At 42.8% G+C, this 18,382-nt stretch overlaps 1 protein-coding gene across 3 annotated transcripts in view; it reads right to left on the minus strand.

Moving 5' to 3' along the window:
* Nucleotides 1–8,160: 8,160 nt before the first annotated feature.
* LOC145349816 (collagen alpha-3(VI) chain-like) overlaps nucleotides 8,161–18,382 on the minus strand; it is a 45,100-nt gene continuing 34,878 nt past the window's right edge. For all 3 annotated transcript variants that reach the window (XM_080198366.1, XM_080198365.1, XM_080198368.1), the window contains 4 exons: nucleotides 16,907–17,509; nucleotides 13,633–14,217; nucleotides 9,516–10,100; nucleotides 8,161–8,592 (listed from right to left, as the gene is read on the minus strand). In XM_080198366.1, the coding sequence (XP_080054492.1) occupies nucleotides 9,517–10,100; nucleotides 13,633–14,217; nucleotides 16,907–17,509 (1,772 nt within the window). In that variant the 3' untranslated portion in view covers nucleotides 8,161–8,592; nucleotide 9,516. The remainder of the gene's footprint in view (nucleotides 8,593–9,515; nucleotides 10,101–13,632; nucleotides 14,218–16,906; nucleotides 17,510–18,382) is intronic.

Consider the following 18,382-nt stretch of genomic DNA (forward strand, 5'->3'; position numbering starts at 1 on the left):
GGGCGGTTTTGGGCCCCACACCCAAGGAAGGATGTGCTGGTCTTGGAGGGAGTCCAGAGGAGGTTCGCAAGAATGATCCCTGGAATGAAATGTTTGACCAGTTGAGGAGTCTGGGTCTATGCTTAATAGAGTTTAGAAGGGTGAGGGGGGATCTAATTGAAACTTACAGAATACTGACAGGCCTAAATGGAGTGGACGTGGAGAAGATGTTTCCACTAGTGGGAGAGACTAGAACTTGAGGTCACAACCTCAGAGTGAAGGGACGCTCCTTTAGTACTGAAATGAGGAGGAATTTCTTCAGCCAGAGGGTGGTGAATCATTGACTGCCACAGGGAGCTGTGGAGGCCAGTCATTGAGTGTGTTTAAGTCAGAGATAGTAAGGACCCGGATCAATAGAGGGATCAAGGGTTATGGGGAGAAGGCAGGAGAATGAGGATGAGAATCATATCAGCCATGATTGAATGGTGGAGAAGACTCGATGGGCTGAATGGACTAATTCTGCTCCTATATCTTATAGGTCTTAAGAGCAGGAGTGCAGCATTGAGCCCTTTGAGCCTGCTCTATTATTTAATATCATGGTTTATCTAGTTATGGTGTCAACTCCACATTCCTCTTTGCCCCTCATTACCTCTCACTCCCTTATCCATCAAAAATCAGTACAACCCAGGCTTGAATTAATGAGCAAATATATTTCTGCTCAATAATATATTCCATGAAGGCTTAGTTTGTTGTCCTCAGATTGGACACTGCTTCGTTATTACAATTGTCCCAGATTGTAAACAGTATAGGAGTGTGAAAATATGATATGGATAAAATTAAGGGTAGTTATCTCCACTTACACTTGAATAACGGCTACTTTGGTGAGGTACTGCAGAGCTGTTGAAATCCTTGGAAACGATCCAGAACACACATGGGTGCTTTTAAGGAAAACTTCAGCAGAGGGAGTCAGAGGAGCAAAAAACACTCAAGATGTGAAATGAGTTCAGATGTGTTTACTGTTAGATTTTAAATATTAAAAATAATGGTGCCTATTCATTTCCTGCCACATCTGTAATATTACGTCTGTAATCTCCCCCTTCATTTCATCCCTTTTGAAAAGTTCTCACTTTTTGGAAAGGAGATTTATAAAAATACAATCAATCTATAATCATGGAAAGGAGAAGGTTTGGTTTACTCTGTACCAATTTACATCACTACTCACTGGGAACTAAACATAGCTTCACAGGGATTGATGTCTCTTCACTAGTTCATCAAATGGCTTTTCTTAATAGGGCCAGTGATGTGATCTGGACAGTACCTCAGCTGCTAGTCATGCATATCCTCCTAGAAAACAGTGAGATAATGCAGTGAAACCCGCTCATTATCATTGGTATACCGAGAAGTCACAGGTGCAACCTATATTTAAGATGTTCAAGAAGCATCTCATATATTTTAACTCGTGGGAAGCAGTAATGTATAATGTACAGCGGGAGGAAATACAGAATACCATCAATAAATTCTAAGATCCATAATAAGTGAGACTGAAGAAATTAGGTTCCACATTTGGGTTTTGGGCCCAGTGGAGAGAAAACTTAATTTGATTTGGATTTGATAAATATCTGAAGTGAACTCCAATCCCATTTCCCTTTCCAGTGTTTGTGAAGATATCCTGTCCCAAATCCATGCACACCTTTCCCAGAATTCCATGTTTGACTCCTTCCAATTAAATTTACCCTCTACTGTTGTTTCGAGATGACCCTTATCAAGTGACCTCTTGTATGAATGTGACCGAGAAGGTAAACTATTCACAGAGAGATGTTGGAGGAAGATCATGTGCTTAACTGTCAAAGGTTTGCAGCTTTTGACGCAGTTGACAACAATATCCTCCTCCAACACCTCTGTGCGTTCCAGTTGGGTGAGTCTGTTCACACCTGGTTCCATTCTTATCTGTCTAGTCATAGTCAGGAAATTGCTTGCAATGGCTTGACTTGCCGAATCTATTTCCTCTAGAGTTTGCCAGGGATCTGGCCTTGGCCTATTCTATTGCTCATGTGCAAAAATGAAATCAGATTATCTGACCCAATTCCACCTGACGCCACCTCTCTCGACCTCACCATTCTCTCTGATTGGTCAGGCTGCTTGATTGACACTGAGTAATGAGGAAGCAGAAATATCCTCCGAATATATATCGGAATGAGCAAGGTCATCGATTTCAGTCGTCGTGACAAGGTCACAAGCCACTAACTCCATTCCTCTCCCTCACCACTCTCTGAGGCGGATCCAGAATGTTGCACTTTGGCACCCCAGTGTAACTGAGATAAGCTTCCAAATCTACTCTGATGCCAAAACTACCTACTTTCATCTCCGTAACATTATCCTAGTCTACCTCTATCCCAAACTCATCTTGCGCTTAAATACTCATCCATACCAATGGTTACCTCTAGACCTGACTATTCCAATGCTCTCCTGATTTTCCTTCCGCTTTCTACCTTTCATAAACTTGAGCTCACCCTCTGTTACTCACCCCAGCACAAGGGTGATGGTCTCTTCATCCATCACCCTTGTGCTAGCGGGTCACCATTAAATTCATCACAAATGCCTCATTTTGAAATTCTGACCCCTGTTTCCAAATCTGTCAATGATCATGGCCCTTCCTATCTCTGTAATCTCCTCAAACTCTACAACCCTCTGAGCTCTCTGTCTTTCCTCCACTATTCATGGCCATACCTTCAGCTGCCTAGGACCTAAGTTCTGTATTCCCTCCCTAAATCTCTTCACCTCTGTTCTCTTCTAAAATATTTTTTAAAAACGCATCTCTTCGACCAAGCTTTTTGGTTTTTTATTATGTAGCTTAGTGTCAAATTTGATTTGCTAACACTCCTGTGGATTAATCATTAATCTCACTGTAAGAGCCTCCAGATAAAAGTGATTATAACATGATAAAATTTCTTGTTCAGTTTGAAGGGGAGAACTGTGGGTTTATGACTAAAATTTTAAATTTATATAAAAGCAGAGCTGGTAAAATAGAGGTTTAATGTCATACTTAATAATTTTCAGCAAGAAAGAATCGTCCAAAATTCTTTAGGTTCACTCAACCATGGAACACCTGGATAACATATGTCAGACTTCTATTTATCAACTCTAGCTGTGCCTTCAACACCATTATTCTTACAAACTCATCTCCAAACTCTGTGGCCTGGGCCTCGGCTCCTCCCTCTGTGACTGGATCCTGAGCTTCCGAACTCACAGACCACAATCAGTAAGGATAGGCAACACCTCCTCCACCATCATCCTCAACACTGGTGCCCCACAAGGCTGTGTCCTCAGTCCCTTACCATATTCCTTATGCACCTCTGATCATGTGGCCAAATTCCCCTCTGACTCGATTTTCAAATTTGTGATGACACCACCGCACTGGGTTGGATCTCAGACAACGCTGAGACGGAATACAGGAAAGAGATAGAGAATCTGGTGAACTGGTGTGACGATAGTAATCTCTCCCTCAATGTCAGCAAAATAAAAGTGATGGTCATCGACTTCAGGAAGCGTAGTGCAGGACATGTTCCTGTCGACATCAATGGGGATGAAGTGGAAATGGTCGATAGCTTCAGGTTTCTAGGTGCCTCGGTCACCAACAACCTGCCTTGGTCCTCCAAGCTGACGCTATGGTTAAGAAAGCCCATCAACTTTCTCAGGAGGCTAAGGAAATTTGACATGTCAGCTATGACTCTCACCAACTTTTACAGATGCATCATAGAAAGCATCTTTTCTGGTGATATCAAGGCAAGACTGCAAGAAACTATAAAGGATTGTGAACAAAGTCCAGTCAATCATGCAAACCAGCCTCCCATCCATCAATACTATCTATACTTCGGGAAAGCAGCCAGTATAATTAAGGATCCCACGCACCCCGGACATTCTCTCTTCCACCTTTATCCATCGGGAAAAAGATACAAAAGTCTGAGGTCACGCACCAATCGACTCAAGAACAGCTTCTTTCTTGTTGCTGTCAGACTTATGAATGGACCTATCTTATATTAAGTTGATATTTTTCCACAACTCGCTCTGACTGTAATGCTAGCTCTGCACCCTCTCCTTTCTTTCTCTATGTATGGTATGCTTTGTCTGTATAACGCACAAGAAACAATTCACTTCACCATACACTAATACATGTGACAATAATGAATCAAATTGGTAGAGGCGGACACAGTGGGATCGTTTAAGACTTATCTGGATGGCCACATGAACAGACTGGGAATGGAGGGATACAAACGAATGGTCTAGTTGGACTCATGAGCTGCGCAGGTTTGGAGGGCCGAAGGGCCTGTTTCCTGTGCTGTATTGTTCTTTGTTCAAATCTACTTAAATAGATTCAAGAAGACTTCTAGCAGACTGGAAAATAGCAAGACTCCATAATTAAGCAAGTTATTACAGGTTATTTAGAAATTCATGTGATCAGGCTTAGTGAAAGGAAAATTGTGTTTAATTGATTAAATCAGAGCTTTTTAAGGAAGTAACAAGCAAGATGGATAAAGAGAAAACTTGTAGATGTAGTATACATGGATTTTGAAAAAGCATTTGATAAGTGCCACATCAAGGAGGTAACATGTAACCATGGATAATGGATTGTTAGCTAACATGAAGCAGAGAGTGATGATAAATAGACATTTTTCAGGTTAGCAAGATGTAACTAGCTGTGTGCCAACTGAAGATTAGTACTGGACTCTCAATTGTTTATGATCAATATCAGTGACTAAGATAATGGACCGAACGTATGAAAATTAAATCTGCCAATGACACCGAATAGGAATGTGAGTTATCAAGTGGAGGTAGGCAGTCTGCAAAGGAATATAGATAAAAGCAAAATACTGTGGATGCTGAATTCTGAAACAAAAACAGAAAAGGCTGGAAAATCTCAGCCGCTCTGACAGTGTCTGTGGAGAGAGAATAGAGCCAACATTTCAAGTCAGGATGACCCTTCATTCAGAGCTAACTCTGATCTGATCTTTATTGAACTCAAACAGGTTTGAAAGACCAATGTTCCTATCTGAATCATCTTGAGATATTTGTTAAATACGCTTTATAAATAGTAGTTTTTGCCAATCTACATTATTTGTTTGTTTGGGGGTGGGGGGGGTGGTGGGTGTGATACGTGGCGAGTCTCCAAACCAGCACAGTGGGCCGGGAGACTCGAGAGGAAGCAGTTTTGTGGCCTCCGTGAGTCTTCAGCAGCTGGATTTCTGGTGCCATCAGCTCCACACCAGAAATTGGCATGAGCTGCATATATTATGGAATTCCTCATTAGTGGGCTTGGGACTCAAGTCTCCGGGCCCACTAGTCTCTCCCCTCACTCCACCAGCAGCGTTTCACTCCAACAAGATTTACAATAGCTCCGCACTTGCTGGGAACTGGGGGTGCAACTCCACTGGACTGAAGGGGGCGATTGACGCCCCATCCAAAGGGTCAGGGTACCCCTTAGCATGGTCACAATTGCAGTGCCAGCCTGGCCTCTGGCACCGCCCAAGGGGGGGGAGTGCCAATGCCCAAGAGGCACCTTGGCACAGCCCACCAGGCACTGCCAAGGGAGCAGGGCCTCTTGTGGGGGGGGGGGGGAGGGGGGCGCAATCGGTTGGATAGGAATCCAGCTGCTACTCTGCACTCAGGCTGAGTGACAGAGTGAGAGAGGCCAGCTGGCCATTGGGGTGGAGTGGGAGTCGGAGATGCTGGCTGGGGGCCGAGGGAATTGGGAGATCAGGGCTGCTGGAATTGGGTGGGGTTTAAGGCTTGCTCGAGTATATTTGTGGGGCCAGCAATTGGGCCATGGGGGTGTCAGAGGGCCAAGGAAGTTGGGGGCCTGTTGCGCTGACCAGTGAATGAGCCGGCCAACAATTGGGAGGCTAGCAGTGCGGGCTACTGTGCAAGCGCCAATCTCGGCATTGACAGATCGACACACGCGCAGTGCCTGGGTCAATGCTAAACTGCTGGCCTCTCCAGCAGGAATAGGCCCTACTCCCTGAGTTTTTGCAAGATTTACGCTAATGCATTCTGTACTGTACAGAGTGTGGGAGATTCATTTTGAAATTCCCGCTGAAAAAAAACAGCTGCATTTACTCCAGTTTTTGCGCAAAGTCAACACTCCTATTTGGGAGAATCACCTGATCATCGGGTTCCTTGGGTTTCAGCCCCCAATTGATGGGGGCCTAGGATTAAATCAGCCCAGCCTGTGACTAATCAGCATGGTAACAGTGAATGATTATGATGTTGCTGAGGGAATTACATGAGAGGCCTCAAAATCCAACATGCAGGACCATTAATATGGCAATTAACTCCCAAATAATTAGCTTCATTGCCATGCTCTGAGAGTTATTTTTGTTGCTTGGTCTAAAATGGTAGGAGGAGAGTGAAGGGGCAGAGGGTGTGTATTTTATGAAGGGTTAATTCTCAGAAAACACTCCGGTTTTTCCACTGAATTTTTTAATGGAGAATCATAGTCTGAGCTTTGCAACATAGAAAGAGGCTCTTCAGCCCATTGTGTCTGTGCTAGCCATCAAACACCTATTTGGTCTCATCCCATTTACCCAACACTTGGTCCTTGGCTTTTTAACTGCATTTCAAGTGCTCATCTAAATGTTTCTTAGATGTTGCTAGGGTTCCCGTCTATATCACTCTTTTAAGCAGTAAGTTCCCGATTTCCACCATCCTCTGAATGAAAAGGTTTTTCCTCAAACCCTCATACCTTAAATCTTATTTATTGACCCTTCTACTAAAACGGGAAAGTTTCTTCCTATCTACCTTATCTATAACCCTCAATTTTTTACACCTCGACGAAGCTTAAAATTAAAGTTCATTTACTAGTCACAAGTAGGCTTCCATTTACACTGCAATGAAGTTACTGTGAAAATCCCCCAGATGCAAAACTCCAGCACCTGTTCAGGTACACAGAGAGAGAGAATTTAGCGTAGCCAATTCAGCTAACTTGCACATTTTTGGACTGAGGGGGGAAACTGGAGGACCCACAAGAAAGCAATGCTGACACAGAGAGAGAACATGCAAACTCCACACAGACACTGACCCTCGGCCGGAACTGAACCGGGGTTCCTGACACCGTGAGGCAGCAGTGTCTATCCAGCCACTCTTCATAGCTGAAATGCTCCAGCCTGGGCAACATCCTGGTGAATCTCCTCTGCACCCTTTCTTCCTACAGTGTGGTGACCACAACTGCACACAGTAGTCTAGCTGTGGCCAAACAAGCATATTATGCAGCTCCATCATAACTCCTTGTTCTTATATTCTATGCCTCAGCTAATAAAGGCAAGTATCTCTATGCCTTTCTAACCACCTTTTACTGCCTTCAGGTCAAGCACCTCAAGGTCCCTCTGGTCCTCTATACTCCCTAGGGTCCTATTGTGTATTCCTGGCCTTGTTAGTCCTCCCAAAACACATCACCTCACACTTTTCAGAACTAAATTTTATTTGTCACTTTTCTTCCCATCTGACCTTCCCATCTATATTGCCCTATAATCTAACATTTTTCTCCTGGTTCTTTACCATATCATCTGTGAACTTTCTGATCATATTGCCCACATTTCTGTTTAGAACAATAATGTACACTACAATCAGCAAAGGACCCAGAAACAATCACTGCGGTGTACCATTGGACACAGGCTTCCAGTCACAGAACCAACATTCATCCATCACCCTCTGCCTCCTACCACAATTTTGGATCTAATCTGCCAAATTACTCTACATCCCATGAGCTCTTACCTTCTTGATCAGTCTCCTGTGCGAGACCAGGTCCAAAGCCTTACTGAAGCTCTTGGACACTGCATAAACTGCACTGTACTCATCCACACATTATCTACTGACTTTCTGGGCTTGATACAAACCTGGAGACCAAATGATGCTGGCACAATCATTTATTTCAACTGAGGTCCTTGTTAGCCTCAAACGTCCAATGAGCTAAATCCTACAGCAATAGTCTTGAATTAAAATGGAAATGATAGAAAAACACAACAGGTGTGAGGAGAGAAAATCAGAGTTAACGTTTCGAGTCCAATATAACTCATCTTTGCGACTCTGTTTCAATCAAAAGTTTTTCATTGGAAAATGCAACTGAGAAATGAGTAAAACACACTTTGTGATTTATAGATGTAAGTTTATAGACTGCGACACTCACTATAACTTATGTATTTAAGCAATCAACAATAATGTTCATTTGCTAATACATATGAACTAACATATTGCATCAAATCAAACAGAATGGGATTAATTATAAGACAGTATATGAGTTCCTAACATTGTGTTCGTATTGAAGCCAACTGACCCCATGCAACAGAAATCATGCATGCCAATTATTAAATGTAGATAGTTTTTTTTAAAGACAAACCGGTAGTAGAGATATAGTTTTACGATAATAATTATGGCAGTCACTAAGAGATAATCAAACCGGTGGCTAACAATCAAAATAATCCTGTTGGTGCACTTCCTGTTTGAGTCATGAATCGGTTCCTTTCTCGTTGATCTTTTCAATGCTTGAGGGTACACGAGGAATTCAGAGGTTGAAGATTACAAGACAGTAAATCCACAGGTGCGACCACCCACAAAGTTAGTTATCTGTGGAAGGAAAGGAAGGGAATTGGGTCACTTTAAAAGTGTGCATTAGCAGTGCTGAAGCTTCTGATTAAAGTAGTGGAAATGATCCTGCCCAGTCAGGGTTCAGCACCCAGCACATTTCCCAGTCTGATTAGCCAGGCTGGAGTTGGAATGTTGAATAAACAATTTTTTATAACTACAAATGTGGAAATCTGAGTCAAGAACAGAATGTCTTGGAAATAAACAGCATTGGTATAAAAGCTGGAGGTGAAAGAAATTGTAAAACACATTCATTCCCTTAGCCTAGGTTCTGTTTAAAGTGTTTACTTTTCTAAGATCTCCACAACTTTGACCATTCACAATGACTACTATGGAAGAGCTACAAAGGTCATCCTTGTTGACCTTTTGTCATTAAGCAAAGCTTTGACAAAGGGCCATCTGGATTTGAAACATCAGCTCTTTTATCTCCTTACAGAGGCTGCCAGACCTGCTGAGATTTTCCAGCATTTTCTCCTTTTGTATGTAATTTTGAAGTACCCTGCCCCAATGAGAGTGCTGGAGGCCAGGTTCAAGGGCAGCACTTCCAGATTTGGGGCTCTGCTTTTGTGCGGACTGAGAACTTCTCCATCTGTGTTAGAATTCTCACAAAAACATATCACTGAGTGGGGGTTAAGAATGCTTTTGTAATTTCTGCTTTAGTCACAGGATAGCAATCAGGGAGGGACCTAATTATTTTCAGCTGCCACCCCAGAGATCTTGAAAGCATTCGTGGCAACCTGGCTGTGATCGCAGCTAGAAGTTAGACCATCTTAGTTCCATTATGGGGCAGTAAACAAACAAGCTCAGACATCAGCCAGCGCTAATAATTTTCCACTATTCATGCCTTTTATTCAATTGAATAATTCCACCATATTGTGACCCAAAAAAGAATGTAGGGAAAATACCTTAAACCGATGTTTCAACAACTTCGATCGCCACAGATTTTATTATCTGCTGGAGTTGATTCTGGATGGCAAACAAACCTTGCAAGTTCCTCACGGGAAAAACCAAGTTGCTGGAGTATGCCATTGGCTCCAGTACTGTTTGATCAGCTTCCCTCAGGCCAATTCCAAATGCCACAATTCCCATTTTTCTTAATTTTTCTGCTTGCTGTACAATATCATCATGGGATTTCCCTGAAGTGAGAAGAATTAGAATCTGTGGAACAGCACTCTCTATCCTGCTTCCTGCTGAGTTTGTGAATACATTCCTCATGACATGGTCCAGTGCAAGTCCAATGTTGATTCTTTTGCCACGCTTTAGTTTGAGTTTCTTAATTGCAGCCATAACTTCCTTCTTGGTTGAGTGAGAATTTAGGAGGAATTCAGTTCTTGGTGTCTCACTGAACTGGGCAACACCAAATTGCACTTTTTCCTCTCCAACATCAAAATTTTCAACCAATTTAGCTATAAACTTACGAACGGTTGGAAATGCTTTTCCAGTTTTTGCAGAACCATCGATAAGGAAGACGATATCCCTTTTATCAACAGCTGTAACAAGTGAAGGTTGTAAGCCTTTAAAAATTTTTGCGTAATGATGGCAAAACAAATACAATGCAAACCGAATAATTGCTAGAAAAGCTAAATATTTCGTTTGCCTCTTTCTTTCTCCCCAAATCCAATAGACACTGATTCAACTCCCAATGTCATGTGTTAGTGATAATAGAAATAGGAGGATGTGGAAGATAAATTTGTGGCAGGAGAGATGGCACAGAAAGGAGAGCTTTAGATTCTTGGAACAATGGGATCAGTTTTGGCAAAAATGGGACCAGTACAAGCTGGACCTGAACAGAACTTAGACCAATGTTCTTACAGGGATTTTAGCTGTTAGGGCAGGTTTAAACCAACTTGGCAGTGTTGTAAACTGTGAAGAAGATGGTATAGAACATCAAAACAGTATAAATAGCTTGGTGGAATGGGCAAGCAAGTAAGAGATGAAATTTAATGTAGATAAGTGTGAAGTGATTCTTTTTGGTAGAATGAGCCCAAAGAGACAATATAAAATAAAAGGGTATAATTTTAAAGGGGGCACAGAAAAAGAGAGACCCAAGTATATATGTGTGTAAACCGTTGAAGATGGCTGCAAAGGTTAATAAAGCAATTGGCATCCTGGATTTTATCAATAGGGACATAGAGTACAAAGGCAAGGATCATAGGATCCGTATATGAAGGAGGAGGCCATTTGGCCCACTGAGTCTCACCAACTTTTCAATAGAACATCTTATCCAGGTCCAATCTCCACCCTACCCTTGTAACTCCACACATTATCCCACTAATCCTCCTAACATGCACACCTTGGGACAGTAAGGGACTAAAAATTTGACATGGCCAATTCACCCAACCTATACATCTTTGGACTGTTACATTCAACTTGTCCAAAACACTGGTTTGGAGTATTGCATCCAGTTCTGAACACCAAACTTTAAAAGGATACGGGCATTAGAGAGAGAGCAGAAAATATTCACAAGAATAGTTCCAAGGATGAGGAACTTCATTTACACAGAAAGATTGGAGAAGTTAGAATTGTTCTCCTTGAAGAAAAGAAGGTTAAGAGAAGGTTAAAAGGAAGTTTGATAGAGATATTCAAAATCACGAGGCGTCTTAGCAGAACAGGTAGGCAGAACCTGTTCCCTTTCATGTAAGGATTAAGAACCAGATTTAAGATAATTGGCAAAAGAAGCAATGATGACATGAGGAAAAACTATCTGATGCAGCAATTACTTAGTATGGTGGCGATATTTATCCTTTCCACTGAGACCTGGTCCCAGTCTGGCTCAGGTGCAGGTCCTTCCTGTCCCAGTACTCATGCCATTGTCCCATACAATTCAACACCTTTACCACACAGCACTCTCCCTAATCTGCTTTATCCCTACACCAATTTGCACAGGGCTCAAGTAATAAACTAGAGACCATCACCATTGACATCCCGCTCTTCAATTTAGCTCCAACTTCCTGGAACTCTCCAAACAAAATCTTTTGTGTACCCTTCCCTAACTTGTTGGTCCCTCGTGGATCAGAATGATTAAGTTGTTCTCCTCCCTCATTAATATCCTTTTAAGCGAGTTTGAGATGTCCTTCACTCTGTGAAATTCTTGATCCCACTTACAAAGAATGCTATCTGTCCCCCTAACGTAGAATCTCCAAAAACTACCACATTACACTCCTCCTCCTTCTCTCAACTTTGGACTGTCTCCTGCTCCATGGTCTCATGGCCCATATTAACAAACATTATTGTACAGAAGGAGGTGACTATCTCTGCTAGTTGAGGAAACTAGGATTTGGAATATAACCTAAAAGTTAGACACTGGTCTTTCATAAGTTAACATGCCTAAGAAATTAGGAAATACTTCTACATGTAAAGGGCGGTGAAAGTATGGAACTCTTCCACCAACAGTTAGAACCATAGAACATTACAGCTCAGAAACAGGCCTTTTGGCCCTTCTTGTTTGTGCCGGACCATTTTTTGCCTAGTCCCACTGACCTGCACTTGGACCATATCCCTCACACCCCTCTCATCCATGAACCCATCCAAGCTTTTCTTCAATGTTAAAAGCAACCCCACATTTACCACTTTATCCGGCAGCTCGTTCCACACTCCCACCACTCTCTGCGTGAAGAATCCCCCCCTAATATTCCCTTGTCACCAACAGTGAGTTGTTGGCTCATCGTTGATTTTAAACCTGAGACTGACGGATTTCTGTTAACCACAGCACCAAGAAAACTGAGTGTGATAGTGGCACCCCTTTATGGAGGAGGGGAGTCCTGAGGACCATGGGGTGGGGGGTTCTAAGGACCACGTGGTCGGGCTGGGGGGAGGGCCCCTACAGATCACGTGGTCAAGCTGGGGGGGGCTCTAAGGAGTGTCAAGGCAGGAAGCAGAGCCATTCAAGTGTGAGGGCGAGTATCCTGGGCTTGGGGAGGATCTGCAGTTGGAGCCAGGAAGGAGTAATGTACAAATCACGGAGTTTTCTGTCTGACCCTGTTGTAAATCATCGTAGAATCCTACAGTGCAAAAGGAAGCCATTCCGCCCATCGAGTCCACACCGACTACAATCCCACCCAGGCCCTATCCTCATAACCCCATGCACCCAGAGAAACCCATGCAGACACTGGGAGAACGTGCAAACTTCACACAAACAGTGACCCAAGCCAGGAATCAAACCCGGTTCGCTGATCTTGTGAGGCAGCAGTAAGAACTACTGTGCCACTGTGCCATAAATATATTATTTGTTTGCTGGCAATAAAGCCTTTTGTTCTTTATCCTCATCAAGTCGCCTTTGATTTTCTACACTGAGCAAAAGCAATTGTGCAGGTCCCAAACGAACAATTTTCTCATTGGATTGGCAGACCAGGCTCAGGAGACGGAATGTAACCTCAACTTAGGCCAAGTGGCCTGCCCACGTGCTGTAAATCTTATGTAATACTGCAACACGTTCTTACTATTTATTCCTATTATACATGTAAAGTATTGTGATTTTTTTTCTCATTTTCATTAGTTTTCTAATTCAAATTTGATCACTGCTTCCTGATGCTAACAAAAAAAATCCTGACTGAGAAATATTGCCCATTTTGGTGATATAGCAGCACTGCTTTGTCCTGAATTTGTCTCTGGGGACAGGTTTCAAATTTAAAATACCATCAACAACATTTCAATACAATGGCGCACATGCAGTTGCTGTAATTGAAGATTTAGCCACTCATATATAAACTGCATTGCTGGCTTCTGTAGACAGGCTGAGCCCAGCACACTCAGAGCCAAAACACAATTACTGCAACCAAGTACACTGTGTACCAGTAACACTTAGCTTTGGGTGGCAGCAATGGAAAATCCCTCAGTAAGTGGTCTTCTGTGCCTCCAGTGCCAAGTGTGCTGCCTCATTAATATTACAGTGCTCCCTTCAAAGACAGTGCTACCCCTTCTGGGTTCAATCCTAACACTTACTCCTAAAACTTATAATTAGCACTTCACACTTCTTGTTCAAATAGAGTAAAGTGTTGCTAATTTTCGAAATTGCTTGGTTACCTGATGCAGAAATAGGTGGTGTTGTGACACTCTCCACATTCTGTTTGATGCTGAGCAAATGCAAGTCCAGATCTGAAAGACCCCAGTAGTCGTCCACCTGGAAGGTCAGTTTCGGAGAATATGCCACTTGATTGAGTTCATTTCTGTCCACGTTCCCGACGCCAATTGCGAATGTCACAACCCCAGCCCGCTTCAGCTCCTCCGATGGCCGTTTTACATCATCCTGTGACTTTCCAGAAGTGACAAGCACCAGAATTTGAGAGATGCCCAAGTGCTCCCTGCCCCCACCGGACCTGCTGAAGACATTCCTCCTGACAAAGTCTAAAGCAAAGCCTGTCTTCAGTCTTCTCCCACCTTTCAGCCGAAGCCTTCTGGTCGCATCCAAGACCTGTTCTTCATTTGTGTAAGCATTTAATGGAAATTCAATCCTTGCATTGTCACTGTATTGTACCACTGAAATTTGATCTTTGTCCTTTGCAATGTTAAAGTTGGGAATTAAATTAGTAATGAGGTCACGAATTAAATAAAAAAAAGTGCTCACATTGTCAGAACCATCAATTAGGAACACAATATCTCTCTTGTTGCCTGCAATAAATAAGGAAGAGTAATTATTATCAAGGTTACTGAATGAATATAAATACTAATGCTTTTTTTAAAATTATGTTAATTGTATTGTTTTGTAACCTTGACCTACTTAGCTCCAATTGGAATTGTCCTATCAACAGCCAGCATGCAAAAAGCTTGCTGAAGTATCTGTTTTCTCCTCTCATTCTTCTGTTTTAATTCCTCTCGTACTCCTTCACTAAATTATTTCCTCACAAACCACTCTCTGCTGCTCCAGGGATATCTTGCCGCCTTCCCACATTCCCTCTCAGAGAGTTCTTCAGCCCCCATTGCCCCTCAGCATCCCATCCCCACCCATCAGGCGGCCCTCTCTCTCATTCCTTCTTCCCCAACATTTGCGACTCTCTTTATTCCTTCCAGCCCAGCATTGCTAAAATAATCACCTTGTACACATGCTCATTGGAACATTTTCAGGCCATATGCCACCAAAATATTTTTATTCACATCATCCAGCTATTCCTTCTTTTACAAGGAATATTGCAAAGACATCATTTCGTTCTCATTCCCCCCACCTTTATTTTTATTTTGTTTCAGTCTCTCTCCTTTCTTTGTATCTCACTCTGTTGCTCAACTTCAACTTATTGCAGTTTCTCCATTTTACTTAACGTATTACAATCTTCTAAGAACATAAGAACATAAGAAATAGGAGCAGGAGTAGGCCATCTAGCCCTTCGAGCCTGCCCCGCCATTCAATAAGATCATGGCTGATCTGTCGCGGCTCAGTTCCACTTTCCCGCCCTCTCCCCATAACCCTTAATCCCCTCTCTTATCAAAAACCCGTCAACCTGCGTCTTAAAAATATTTAGCGAGGCAGCCTCCACCACCTCAACGGGCAGAGAATTCCAGAGATTCACCACCCTTTGAGTGAAGAAGTTCCTCCTCAACTCCGTTCTAAACCGCCTCCCCTTTATCTTGAGGCTGTGCCCCCTAGTCCTACTGTCTTTTTTGAGCGGGAAGAGTCTTTCCACCTCTATCCTATCCATCCCATTCATCATCTTATACGTCTCAATGAGATCTCCCCTCATTCTTCTAAACTCTAACGAGTACAAGCCTAGTTTATTCAGCCTCTCCTCATAGCTCAACCCCCTCAACTCCGGTATCAGCCTAGTAAACCTCCTCTGCACTCCCTCCAAGGCCAAAATATCTTTGCGCAGGTTCGGCGCCCAAAACTGCACACAGTACTCCAGCTGCGGCCTCACCAATGCCCTATACAGCTGCAGCAAGACCTCCCTGCTTTTATATTCAATCCCCCTCGCTATGAAGGCCAGCATCCCATTCGCCTTCCTGACCACCTGCTGCACCTGCAAGCTGGGTTTTTGCGACTCATGCACAAGGACCCCGAGGTCCCTCTGCACCGTCGCCTGCTGCAGTTTTTCGCCCCGTAAGTAATAGTCCTTCCTACCATTATTCCTACCAAAGTGGACCACCTCGCACTTGCCAACATTAAATTCCATTTGCCATTTCCTGGCCCATTCGCCCAGCCTATCTAGATCCTTCTGCAGACTCTCCACACCCTCCGCACAATTTGCCGTTTCCCCAATCTTGGTGTCATCAGCAAATTTCGACACCCTACACTCGGTTCCCTCCTCCAGATCATCTATATAAATGGTAAAAAGCTGAGGCCCCAGCACCAACCCCTGGGGCACTCCACTAGTCACCATCCGCCAATCCGAATAGCACCCATTGACCCCCACTCTCTGCCTCCTATTTGACAACCAATCCTCTATCCACGCTAACACCCTACCCCCAACTCCATGTCCCTCGACCTTCTGCAATAACCTCTTGTGAGGTACTTTGTCAAATGCCTTCTGAAAATCTAGAAAGACCACATCCACCGGCTCTCCTCTATCCACCGCCCTAGACACATCCTCATAGAACTCCAATAAATTTGTCAGACACGACTTCCCTTTAATGAAACCGTGCTGCGTCTGCTCTATCAAGCAATTCCCTTCAAGATGCCTCGCAATTTCCTCCTTAATGACAGATTCTAACATTTTACCTGCTTTGTCTTTTTGCCTCTCTCTTGTATTATTTTCCTATAATTCTTTTTCAATTCTTTCCTCAGTATTTCTTTCCCTTTCCTCTGTATTTATTGTTTATTTTTGCCACTTTGAGCATTTATCTTTCTTTGTTGTGTTTACCTCTTGCTCCTGTATACTTGAATAGAATATATCCTTCCTCTCCTGGACTGTTTATTCTTTTTAATCCTCAGTATTTTTTGCTCTCTCACTATTTATCTCAGCAATTGCTGCGGTTTCTTCATTTTCTGGGAAGGGAGTGCTGAGAGCTTGTCCCCATTCTCACTGGAACTTTCTCGACTGTGTTTGTCAGAACAAATCTCGCTAACAAAGAGACTCAACAAGAGATAGATTATCTGGTCTACCTTATTCAAACAGCTATTCTTCATGTGTGAGCGGAGACCGTGAAATATTGATCTCGTTGGTGACACTTTTCAGCACAACTTAGAGACAATAATTGGAGCGGTAATGCCTAAGATGAGGGCTTCCACTCAAAGCTATCCTTTTTGATCTGTATCTTTTAGTCTACGGGCAACAACACACTTACTGAGCGAGTCATCAAACCTCCAAATTACTTCATATATTTAACACATTCCAAAAAAACTCATTGAGAAGTATTCAAACTCAAGTACCTTCAGTGACACTGGATGGCATTTTAATAACTTCAACAATCAATGATTTCAAAGGGTGTAACAGCTGATCCTGAATATCTGGAAGGGAATGGAAGTCTTGAACAGCAAACAGCAAATTAGAAGAATATGCAATGTCCTGTAATTCTTTGCCATCTGCATCCACAGCCCCAATTACAAATGTGACCACGGCAGCTCTTCTTAGCGCCTCTGTTGGCTTCTTAACGTCGTCATCTGATCTTCCAGAAACGAGAAGCACCAACAGCTGTGGTACGCCAGCTTCTCGCCGACTTCCAGAAGCTGCCGTGAAGACATTCCTGATGACGTAGTTAAGGGCAGCCCCAATATTCAGCATTCTTCCACCTTTGGGTTTCATCATTTCCACTGCATCCAAAATGTCATTTTTATTCGAATAGGTGTTCAAAAGAAACTCGACTTTTTGGTCCGTGCTGTACTGTACCACCGCAATGCGATTGTTATTCGGCCCAATGTTGAGCTGTTCAATGACACCGCGAAGAAATTCACGTACAGAAGGAAATGAAGAAGCAGCTTTTGTTGAGCCATCAATCAAGAACACAATATCTCGTTCCTGGGTATCAATGACATCTACCAAGGCAACAGTCAATAGTTTGGAGTTAAAATATACTCTTTAAAAATGTACTGCTGAAACTAACATACCTATTGGTTTTTTTCTCTATTTCTTTCCCGTCTCCTTATAAGTGCAGAATATTTCTGGTTGTGTGCTTAGATGATGAATGAAGACCCACTTTACGAGGTGTCATCAAGACAGAAATAAAAATAAATTAAATGATTGTGGCTAATTGATGGCAAACTTGGGCTTTCAAATCTAACAGAGAGTAGTGAGAGAAAACTTGAAGAGGAAAGGAATTTTGTGGAAAAATTTGAAAATACTGAGGATGCAGGAAAAAGAAAGAATAAACCGTGTGGGATATTCAGTGTTTAGCTGAATCGCCGAAGAGAAATGCTTGGAGTAGCACAGGCCATGGTATTTTAACTAGCATGAGACTCCAGAACTTCCAAATCTATAATCTAACAGTGTTGTTATCCTGTAACATTGATAACAAAGTTACCTTCAGATTATCAGCTTTTTGCACCAAACATTTGGTACGACTAAGGTCAACCAAAATTGCTTTGAATTAGACAATTCTGGCTCTCAGAGTCATAAAATGCAGAAGACCCAAAGATCTCCAAGGCGGCCTTCACGACACACGACAGCGCAGAGTTGCTGAGCAGAGACTGATAGCCAAGTTCTGCACACTTGCGGACAGCCTCAACCGGAATCTTGGGTTCACGTCACACTATCTGTAATCCCCATGACTTGCCTGGGGTTGCAAAATCTCACTAACTGGAGACAATAACATCTCTTTAACCTGTGATTAACCCTCTCTCCCCTCACATTGTCTGTACCTTTGAGACTTGATTACCTGTAAAGACTCACATTCCAACCATTATTCTGTA

This window comes from Carcharhinus amblyrhynchos, chromosome 11, assembly GCF_965287045.1.
Source record: "Carcharhinus amblyrhynchos chromosome 11, sCarAmb.v2.hapA, whole genome shotgun sequence".
Classification (NCBI taxonomy): domain Eukaryota; kingdom Metazoa; phylum Chordata; class Chondrichthyes; order Carcharhiniformes; family Carcharhinidae; genus Carcharhinus; species Carcharhinus amblyrhynchos.